The 10,979-nt window shown below is 40.6% G+C and overlaps 2 protein-coding genes across 2 annotated transcripts; both read right to left on the reverse strand.

Annotated features, from left to right (window-relative positions):
- Positions 1-3,624: 3,624 nt before the first annotated feature.
- On the reverse strand, positions 3,625-7,907 carry LOC110525206 (uncharacterized). Its single transcript, XM_090236909.1, has 3 exons — positions 4,980-7,907; positions 4,115-4,396; positions 3,625-4,078 (listed from the first exon to the last, which is right to left on the reverse strand). The coding sequence occupies exons 1-3, from the start codon at positions 7,864-7,866 to the stop codon at positions 3,846-3,848; spliced, it is 3,402 nt and encodes a 1,133-aa protein (XP_090093035.1). The 5' UTR covers positions 7,867-7,907; the 3' UTR covers positions 3,625-3,845.
- Positions 7,908-8,356: 449 nt separating this feature from the next.
- On the reverse strand, positions 8,357-9,578 carry LOC149982733 (uncharacterized). Its single transcript, XM_090236910.1, has 2 exons — positions 9,496-9,578; positions 8,357-9,170 (listed from the first exon to the last, which is right to left on the reverse strand). Exons 1-2 carry the CDS (start codon positions 9,576-9,578, stop codon positions 8,357-8,359), a joined length of 897 nt encoding a protein of 298 aa, XP_090093036.1.
- Positions 9,579-10,979: the final 1,401 nt, after the last annotated feature.

Raw genomic sequence — 10,979 nt, forward strand, 5'->3', positions numbered from 1 at the left:
GTTGGTTGTTTTCATGAAAGCCTAATGGGGTGGAAGATATTGATTTTTTAAAAGTATTTTTATGTAAAGTAACTTGTTTTACTTTTAGTAGATTTTATAGAACTTTAAAATAATGTAACTAATTGCATTCGAGAAAAGAGGTCTCTTATCAGTGTCAAATTTGTTTGAGATCTCTATGTCATGTCGTTGAGAAGGTATTGATATTTTTCATTTACAGGCAATTGTATGCGATGCAGTTTTAAGACGGTTCCTTAACCCTCTGAGCAGAGAATGGCACATTTTTAGCTACATTTCACCTCCAAAAAGTGAATATGACACCGAATGGTAAAAACAAGGGGTTTAACTTATTCACTATCATCAGCCAATTTAAAATATTACATTAATATATATATATTTTTCATTTAACCTTTATTTAACTAGGCAATTCAGTTAAGAACAAATTCGTATTTACAACGACGGCCTACGAACAGTAGGTTAACTGCCGTGTTCAGGGGAGGAATGACAGATTTTTACCTTGTCAGCTCGGGGATTCAATCCAGCAACCTTTCGGTTACTGACCCAACACTCTAACCACTAGGATACCTGCCGCCCCCGGTAGCCTAGTCAACCTTGCATGTTCCGTTGAAGAGGTTTGAAGAGCAAAGTCTGAATCTTTAATATAAAGCTAACTTCACCACTGTAAAACACTGTATGATTAAATCATTCAATATTGATTGACCAATAAAAACGTTGAGCTCATCTTTTAATAATAATGTATTCATCATAGAATCATCTTTGATTATAGTGTTGTCAGTGGCGAGCCGTCATTTAGGGCAGGTGGGGCGGAGCCACACCCGTTTTGAGCCCTACGTGTTTAACAACAATATATATATATATATATGTTGCCTGCTTTGCATGTTATTTTGGCATTAATAAGTGTCACATATCAGTTTGCAAACAATGTCTACTTTTTTAAAAAATCATTGAGTTAATAAATCTGCATACAGACACCTTCTCTTTTTTGCTTTCTTGAGGAAGGCAGCTCATAAATGCAGGTGTTTCAGCCCAGCTTAGTGCTTTCTGTGGTGGTGGGGCAGCCAGTGAGAAATACGGAGCGTAGGGGTTGGTAATGTTCTCTGGTTGCGCCGTGATTGGTTCAACATCATGTTTTCAAAATCATAGCTACCAAGCTAGCAGTCATCATCATGCATCCAGTCAACAATCTACTGGCAAATCCTTTTCAATCCTTGTCATATGAAGAGAAATTATAGATAAAAAGTATCAGTGCTCATCAACCTTTCCAAATAAACACAAAAAGTTGAAATCGCAAATTCAACAATGAGTGGTTTGGAAGGAATCAGTGGCTAACTGCAAGCTAAGCTAAAGCTTAACAAAGCAATCACTAGCCTGCTATTCAGCATGACTCCTGAGTGGTTGGAAGCTTCTCTATAAATGATGTAATATGCCTGGGAGTGTCATGTTCTGACCTTAGTTCCTTTATTATGTCTTTGTGTTAGTTTGGTCAGGGCGTGAGTTGGGGTGGGTAGTCTATGTTATTTTTTCTATGTAGTATTTATGTGTTTGGCCTGGTATGGTTCTCAATCAGAGGCAGATGTCGTTCGTTGTCTCTGATTGAGAATCATACTTAGGTAGCCTGTTATTCCCATTTTAGAGGTGGGTGATTGTTTTCTGTCTCTGTGTCTTCACCAGACAGATCTGTTTTGTTTTCGTTCGTTGTCCTTGTTATTTTGTTTTTTGTGTTCAATGTTAATAAATGATCACATGGACACGTATCACGCTGCATATTGGTCCGATCCTTCATACTCCTCGTCAGAGGAAGACGAATATCGTTACAGGGAGACATGTATACTGTAGATAAGAAAGTAATACTAAGTGTATGTTGTGTAGTAAGCTGTTAGTAGCCCATGTGCCTCACCCTAATAACTTTGTCCCTTTCCCCTCTCATAACTTAGCCTACTGCTCTGACTTGGTGGTGCACATGTAGACTATAGCCTGTTTTAGAGAAATGTAATCATCGAATATTGTACGAGCTTTCATTGTCTGCTTATATGCAGTTATGACTTGGTGTACAGGGAGAATACTGTAAGAATGGCCCATGTTCAAAATTCTGTCGCTGTACATTTCAAAAGTGCTGAACAAATGGTTATATTGACGACGTTCATCCTAGGTCTCTCATTGTCTTAATCTAAATTACAGATATCCTGTAGTCCACTCGTTGTCCCCTTATGCCATAGTTTGTACATCTCAATTGTCAGTAGAAACCACATTTGTTGAAACAAGTCAGCCATATCAGCTATGTTTTTTAAAAATGATTCTCTCCATGGTGCTGAAAAGATAGCTCTGCTGTTGGGACAGCTTTATGTCGACCCTAACAGTTTGTGGGCACCGTTTGTTAAATTTATAGTGCAATTAATGTATTGTTTAGTGTTGTGTTGTGTAGTGGCTTTGCTGGCATTCATCTAAAACATTTTGGGGGAGTTTTCCCCACCAAGATGTACATGCTGCAATCACCACTGGGTGGGTGAATTATAACACACCAACCCTGTTACCTATAGATAGACAGTCTAGACATGTTGAAACTATTTACATGTGTTTGGTAAGCTTGCATTCCATTCCCCCTGTCACATGGGGATCTATGGTTGATTCTAGATGAAATAGTCAACTCTGTTACAGTCAACCCTGTCACTTTATTTGGCACTTAATAGGCACTTACTATAGTATGTATTTGTTACTTTGAGATGGAAAACATGTTTTATATTAAGTTGAACATGTGCTCCTTATGACAGAATGTTAGAATTAGGTGAAATATAAAGTTACATCCCCCAAAAGGTACTCAATTGGTGGAATGACCCGAGTACTGAACTGGAGGTGGGAGAGCTAACGATGCATCTACTGTTGCTCTCTCCTCAGATTCTTAGAGAAGCTATTTCAATCTGATATTTCTCTTATGGTCTAAAATAGATGTGTATAGAGGACTCCTCTCTAATATAACATGTCACACATTGTATCAAACTGATGGAATGTTAGGTGTCTCATTGAAAGTCTAACATCTACCATGACTACTGGATGTTTCAATTCTAATAAATAACAAAACAATCCACACCGTAACAACAATATTGCTTTTTTACTAAATGTTTTTATTAAAGAGTAAAACTTTGCTAACAAAAATGACATCATCAAACATCACTGGCCTGACTTGAGCAGCTCTGCCCGGGGATGGAGCCAGCAACTTAGCTGCTACCGGTCTGGTCCAGGCTACCTGCAGACCTCCTCCCAGACCTCCTTTTCAGCACCTCCCCTTAACAGGAGAGGTGGTGGAAATGATCAGAGTTGCATTCAACTTGAATAAAGATGAGAAACTCTGGTCTGTGGAGCCACTGGTCTGAGGGGAGGACTTCTGTTGAAACCATTTCCATTTTTGGGATATTTTCTAGGACTGTAGAGGTGGTAAGCAGAGATTAATTTAACTAGGATACAGATGAGAGTCTCTGTTCTTGGGAGGAGGGTCACTGACCTTCGATGGTTTGTTGCCTGATAAAGAGGATACTTGCTGGCTTGAGGAGACTATAATGTTTTGAGGAAGAAATGTGGCTCGATGACTTAAAGAGGAGGAGGAATTATTGGGCGACACTTTTAATTACCAACGTAACCTCAGTGGAACTGTGGCTTCATCGAGTTCCAGCTCTAGGCAGAATGCTGTAAGACATCACAGAGACAGGTAAGTATCTATATATTTACATGTGTGTTGCATGTACACTAAACCCTCACATTTGGATAATGTCACTTTTTAAAGTGATGACATGTATATTAACAGTGTAAAACATGAATAGATATTTAAACATTCTTTACCTCATCCTAATTTTCTTCCAGATGCTTGGCTTTTTCTTTGTCTTGGAGATTCGCTCTGATTTTTCAACCTCTTCTGGAGCTTCTAGCTGCTGGCTGTCTGGCCCCCCCTGATGGTTCTCTGGCCCCTCCTGCTGGTTCTCTGAACTCCCCTCCTGGTTCTCTGCCCATGCCTGTTGTCTCCTTGGCCTTTCCTGGTGGCCATCAGCAGATCCAGTGGGCTCTTGGCTTACTTGTTGGCCATTGGCCCACCCGGGCAACTCTTGACCGTGGTTGTAATCGTGGCTGTGTTGGGTGGTTAGACACCGGGTGTTGATTTGAGCATCAGCCTCCAGATTCATCTGATCCAGGTAGTTTTCCTTCATCCTCTCCCTCTCCTCCTTCAGTTGTTGATGAGTCTGTTTTTTAAGCAGGGACCGCTCTCTCCACTGCTTATTGAAATCCTCCATCTTCTTCCTTCTCTCCTCAGCCTTCAGCAGCTCCTTCCTCTTCTCCCTCTCTCTCTCTGCCCGGGTCATGGTGGATGTTAGCCTTGTGTGTCCAGGGATGGCTGGGAGGGGAGAAGAAGTAGAGTTCACATTCATCTTAGTGGATCTGGTATCAACTTAAATGTAATGGACACAGGGAATGAAGAATAGAAAACACAATTGGATCTCAATGATTCTTTACTCTTTTCAGTTGAGCAAGGCATGGAATTTGTCAATAAAGTGCAATAATTCCCATCCCGAATTGACCTGGCCCTAAGTTGAACATGAGTCCAGAATGGCACCTATTCTTTGTATAGTGCCAGGGCATATGTGATCGCTTAGGGCCCCATGGCCACTAGTAGCCCCCGGATCCCCCCAAAACACGTTTTTGTGTGTGTTTTTTACGAACTCTTTCTGGGTCTCTACTTAGTCTTGAGAGTTAGACTAGTAGATGACACAAGGTACCATTTAAAAACGTGGTTGTTATCAGCAGTATTTTTCTTGTTATGTCAGTCAGTCACTCAATGAGCCATGTCAGCTAACATATTCTTTGGACAGTAGTTTTATATTGAAACAATGATGCAACATGATGACTGGTGTGGAACGTATGTGTGTAGAGGAGACTAAAGAGGATAATGTCATAAGTAGAGGGAAAACAGGTCTTACCTATGTGGACGATCTTATGGCCCTCCTCAGCCTCTCTCTGATACGTTCTCTCTATCTTTCTGAGGTTCCTCTTCTCCCACTTCTTGTTTACCCAGCCCACGGCTCTCCTTCGGATACTTTTATCGGGTGAGAGAATGTCCTCCTTGTCATCTTCCTTCTCCTCCTCCTCTAAGTCACCCCTCTTGTACTCAAGGATCTCCCTTCTTTCCTCTTCCACCATCTCCTCTCTTTTTTTTGCCTGTATTATTTCTTCTCTCTCTCTGATTAAAGATAAAAGGCATTTAATGGCTTTCTTTCTCTCCTCCTCTCTCTCTTCCTCTCTCTGCCTCTCCTCCTCTCTTAGTCTCAACATTTCTTTCTGTCTAGCAATTTCAATCTCTTGTTTTTTATCCTGCTCCTCTTGTTGTCTTGCCCTCTCCTGTTTTCTTTCCATCTCCAGCCGTCTTTCCTCCTTCTCCCTCCTGATTTGTTGTCCTCTTTCTATGTGTTCTCGTTCCCCCTTCAACACTTCTAACCTCCTCTCTTTACGCCTATTGAAGACTTCCCGTGCTTTTGCTTTAACATTAACTACTACATGTTTCTTCATGCTTACTTCCTTTCCTCTCTCTTCTCTTTCCCTGTACTCTTCCTCTGCTTCCTTAATCACTTCCTGCTTTTCTTCCATCTCTCTCTCCTGTTCTATCTCCAGTTCATTCTGTCCCTCAATTTCCCCCAAAATATTTTTCTGCCCTTCCTTTCTTCTTCCTGCTTCCTCCCTTTCTCTCATAATCATCTTTTCTTTCTCCATCTCTTTCTGTTGCTGATCTTTTAATTCCATCTCTCTCTGATTGTCATTGTCTTTCTCCCTTTCTTTCTCCTTCTCCTTTTGTTTCTGTCTCTCCTCTTGTTGTTGTCGTCTGTGTATCTCTTCTATCTCTCTCTGTCTCTTGTTCTCCCTCTCTCTTCCCTCCTCCATGTCAATTTGCTTCTGTTTCCATATATTTTCTTCTTCTTGATCTCTCTCAAACATTATCTTTCTCTCCACTTGTTGTTGTCGTCTTTCTTTCTCTCCAATCTCTCTCTGTCTCTCTTTCTCTTCGATCGCTCTCTGTCTCTCTTCTTCTCTTTCTTCCTCTTCCATCTCTATTTGCTTCTGTTGACATCTTTCTTCATCATTCTCTCTTTTGATCTCTCTCTGTCTCTCTTCTTCTCTTTCTTCCTCTTCCATCTCTATTTGCTTCTGTTTAAATAGTTGTTCTTCATTCTCTCTTTCAATCTCTTTCTGTCTCTCTTCTTCTCTTTCTTTCTCTTCCATCTCTATTTTCTTCTGTTTACATCTTTCTTCTTCATTCTCTCTTTCAATCTCTTTCTGTCTCTCTTCTTCTCTTTCGATATGTTTTTGTCTCTTCTCCATTCTCTTTCTTTTGATCTCTCTCTGTCTCTCTTTCTCCTTCTCTTGTACTTCCTCTTCCATCTCTATTTGCTTCTGTTTACATATTTCTTCATCATTCTCTCTTTCAATCTCTCTCTGTCTCTCTTCTTCTCTTTCTTCCACTTCCATCTCTATTTGCTTCTGTTTAAATAGTTGTTCTTCATTCTCTCTTTCAATCTCTTTCTGTCTCACTTCTCTTTCCATGTTTTTCTGTCTCTTCTCCATTCTCTTTCTTTTGATCTCTCTCTGTCTCTCTTTCTCCCTCTCTCGTTCTTCCTCTTCCATCTCTATTTGCTTCTGTTTACATCTTTCTTCTTCAATCTCTCTTTCAATCTCTCTCTGTCTCTCTTCTTCTCTTTCCATAATTTTCTGTCTCTTCTCCATTCTCTTCCTTTTGATCTCTCTCTGTCTCTCTTTCTCCCTTTCTCGTTCTTCCTCTTCCATCTCTATTTGCTTCTGTTTACATCTTTCTTCTTCAATCTCTCTTTCAATCTCTCTCTGTCTCTCTTCTTCTCTTTCCATAATTTTCTGTCTCTTCTCCATTCTCTTCCTTTTGATCTGTCTCTGTCTCTCTTTCTCCCTCTCTCTTTCTTCCTCTTCCATCTCTATGTGCTTCTGTTTGCGTCTCTCCTCTTCTTCTTCTCTCTCCATCTCCTTCTTCTTCTCATCTTCTTCTTGTCTCTGTTTTGGTATTTTCTCCATTCTCTTTCTTTCTACCTCTTTCTGTTTGTTGTGCTCACCCTCCATCTTCTCCTCCATGTCCATTTGGTTCTCTTTCCATTTATATTTGTCTGTTTCCATATTTTCTAATTCTATCTGCTGTTCCTTGATTTTCTTGAAGACTTCCTCCAATTCAGACGTCTTTTTGTCATTGATGAGGGCTGTCTCCATCTCCATCTCTCTCTCCACTCTATTTTTCAACTCCTCTTCACTTCGTCTCCAATCATTTTCTCTCTCTCTGTCTCTATCAAATGTTCTCTCTGGTTCAGTCTCGTCTTTCAATCTAATCTCTTCTTTCATTCTCACAACCTCTCTGTCTAACACTAGTACATTTTGGTTAACCTGTTTCACTCTCTCATTCTGTCTTCTAAACGCTTCTTTCGCTCTTTCAAATTTGATTTTGTATTGAATCTCTTTTGTTGTCATATCTTCTTTCAGTTTCTCAACCTCTCTCTCTAACTCTTTTACCTTTTCGTTAACCAGTTTGACTTTCTCATTCTCTGCAATACGCATGTCTCTTTCTCTTTCAAATATGATTTCCTTCTCAATCTCTTTCAATCTCTCAATCTCTCGTTCTAACGCTTTTATCGTTTCTTCTGCCTGTTCCACTTTCTTCTTCATTTCTTGTCTTTCCAATTCTGCTTTTCTCTTCCTTTCCATCTCCCTTTCTCTCTCTTTTTCCCTCTCTCTTTCCCTCTCTCTTCCTGTTTCAATAGGTTTGTTGTTCCAGGCCAGTCTTGGTCGCTGATCCTCCATGACTTTCTGCCATAGCCTCAATCTCTCAATCTCTTGCTTCATTTTAAAAGGTTAAATTAGTGATAATCTATTACCAAGACATACTTTCAAAGGATTTGCAGAGAACGATACACAGAAATACAACCTAGAGCTAGGTAATTGAATCAAACACTGGACAACATCAATAGCAGGGTCATGTTGATCAATTCATCTGGACAAGTCATTGTCAATTAATGTATTATCATGGTTTGAAAGAATTATGAGACATTTTATGGAATCAATTATGTCCAAAATGTGTTCAAATACAAACACACAACCTTCTTGCCCATTCAGTTAGGGGTTTGAGAAATTCCTGTTACAATTTGTGTGATGTTACAACAATGTTGCCTCTGATGTTTATGCTTGTAGAAATTACTCCTACAAATGATGTTTCACTAATGCAACTATTTACAACCTACACAGATACAGTTATCAACAACAACAGTAATGACGTTAATAAGGAAGTGGATATTCAACCGGCAGAAGAAAGGCATAGGGGTTGAGATAAATGAAGGTTAGGTTCAGGACCTAGGGTTGGGTTAAGGTAAAGGTTAGGTATAGTTTCAGTGAGGTTAAGGTAAGGGTTAAGGAAAGGAATAAAAGTTAACATTGGGTTAGCGTACCGCTGTCTGCCACTATTCATTTTCAGCTGGGTAAATATACACTGCCTTTTAATAATAACAATGACATGTCTTACGTGGGCCAGTTGTAGGTCCACCATCAGTAGATCCAGCAGTCGTTTGAGTCTGTGGATCTCCTGCAGTTTTCTCTGGTGCTCCATTGCTTCTGTGGCTCTCTCTGCTTCTCTCTGTCTCTCTGCTTCTCTCTGTCTCTCTGCTTCTCTCTGTCTCTCTGCCTCCCTCTGGCTCTCTGCCTCTCTCTGGCTCTCTGCCTCTCTCTGGCTCTCCGCCTCTCTCTGACTCTCTGCCTCCCTCTGGCTCTCTGCCTCCCTCTGGCTCTCTGCCTCCCTCAGTCTCAGGATCTCAGCCTTCCACTCTTTCATGATACCCCTTTCTGCTCTTCTTCTCCTCCTTTCATCTTTTAAAAGGGCTTGGAGATGGTCTGTCTCAGACTGTAATTGTTCAATGATCTTGTCCTTCTCCGTTTCACCATTCCTCTTCTTCTTTTCCTCCTCCCAGAGGCACACTTGAAGTCTGCCCATCTCCTTCTTCTGATTTCGGATCGTTCGATCCTTCCCCATCAACTCAAGCATGTGGGCTTCCTTCTCTGTACAGGTCTTCTTCTCTTCTCTCGGGAAGTAAACCTCCATCTCTGCCTGCTTGTAGCTGGGAGCAAAGGAATGTCAACACATTATTTAGGAAGTGAACTCAGACAATTTACTACAATATTAAAATAATAATTTAACTTCTGCTCAATTAATAATACTTTAATACTTTAATAATAATCAATTAATACTTTAATAACACAAATCACACAACTGTGACTTACAGTACGTGAATGTGATGAGTTGACTGTCCATGATGGCCAGAGGTGGGTAATGTGTCACTCTGGTCCAGGGCGTTACGTACAGCTTGCAGACACTGAGCCTTCCTTCAGCAAGCCGCACATAATGCCCTGGACCAGAGCTAGGTTATGTGATGAATGACTTACAGACTGTTCCACATGATAGGAGGGGGTAAGAAGACAGTCCCAGTAGGAGACGGAGATCGTCCAGAAGAAGAAGAGGTGTCCATCTCGTCAGAGACTGCAGGAAAGGTCTACACGTTTTATTTCTGGAAAATAAAGAGATGCCTTCGTTCAGCAACAATGTGTGTTTCTATGTTTCTGTCACTAGATGGTGCCATTGTACACAACATTTACTCACCAGGTCAGTGAATTCAGAAACAGTCTTCAGAGTTGAGTCCTCAAGCTCTAGCCTACAACCCATCATGCATCAGCACAACTAATATAATAATATCTCATCACAGTACACCTGGATTGTGTTCACAAAGTGTTTCAGGGTAGGAGTGCTGATCTAGGATCAGGTCGCCTCCTGTCCATCAAAATGTATTCAGTTTAATTTAAAAGACCAAACTGATTATTGATCAGCACTCCTTCTATGAGACTTTGTGAATATGAGCCTATGTGAAAGAACCTTTCTGGCATATGCTGGCTAGACAGTACACAGACAATTCAGATAGTCCGACAGACAGAAAGAAGAGTAGATACAGATGGAGTGATTGATAGCAACAGAAATAACGAAGCGGATGGTTAATGTATTGTAAACTTTTGTAAATATTTGACTCACCTCAAATCACACGTGTCAAACCTCAGTTTTAGTGTTGAACCGAATAATATCCTCGGCATTAACTTTCTCTGGTCTGGAGCTGTATTGTTGCGTCATTTGGAACGCTTGAGCGTCATAATCCGTTCACCGCGCCTGCTTGATTGACAGCTAGGGGTTCTCCTGCGCATCAGTGTCCAAAGGTCGATAATGTTTAGCTACTCATAATTATGAAGACATTTATAACTATTTTCACTTGACTTTTATTTCGTGTATTTTTGCCTAAGGTTGTTTTGAATTCTATGTTGTGTGATTTGTCTTTGTATGGGCCTAAAGTTCAATGAAATACAAACAGCAACCATAGCCTACAAACATTTCCCACACAAATACAAATGTGGGTGTTTAGTGAGAACACAAAATAATAACATTACAGCCATAACTGTACAAACAAACATACAATCACAACTCTCTCCCCACTATTTATTGTTTCTGCAGTGAGGATTCACCCCCTTTAGATAATGATGTTGTAATTTATCTACAGAAAAACGTTGTTCTGATCTCAACAAGCAGTAGTAGCAGTTTGCAAATCATAGAGCCAGATGAATAGCTCTTTCACCGATGCCATTCGGTTCCCGAGGATCAACAAAAAGATCCGTTCAAAAAGAGCCGTTCGTTCGTGAACGACACATCACCACACTGTAGTTCTCCACCATTTCGTATCGTGAGCTGGAGGAGCGTTCGTCCAACTTCTCATCCAAGTAAATGGCAGCGGCGCATCATCCATCCGATGAACTCCCAAGGGACTGGGAGGATAGTTTACGATGCAACAAGCGTTTGGGGAGGACATTCATTGTAACGCAATGACTGTTTT

This window comes from Oncorhynchus mykiss, chromosome 6, assembly GCF_057628025.1.
Source record: "Oncorhynchus mykiss isolate SJ-2025 chromosome 6, ASM5762802v1, whole genome shotgun sequence".
Taxonomy (NCBI): Eukaryota; Metazoa; Chordata; class Actinopteri; order Salmoniformes; family Salmonidae; genus Oncorhynchus; species Oncorhynchus mykiss.

What these genes read in the sequence shown, in the direction of transcription:
- LOC110525206 (XM_090236909.1), bottom strand. Translation starts at nt 7,866, where the DNA reads ATGGAGGATCAGCGACCAAGACTGGCCTGGAACAACAAACCTATTGAA. An exon ending in CCATAAGATCGTCCACATAG is followed by an intron (nt 4,397 to 4,979) that starts GTAAGACCTGTT and finishes CTCCCCTCCCAG; the next exon opens with CCATCCCTGGACACACAAGG. An exon ending in CAGCCACGATTACAACCACG is followed by an intron (nt 4,079 to 4,114) that starts GTCAAGAGTTGC and finishes ATGGCCAACAAG; the next exon opens with TAAGCCAAGAGCCCACTGGA.
- LOC149982733 (XM_090236910.1), bottom strand. Translation starts at nt 9,578, where the DNA reads ATGGACACCTCTTCTTCTTCTGGACGATCTCCGTCTCCTACTGGGACT. An exon ending in CCTATCATGTGGAACAGTCT is followed by an intron (nt 9,171 to 9,495) that starts GTAAGTCATTCA and finishes CTTTGCTCCCAG; the next exon opens with CTACAAGCAGGCAGAGATGG.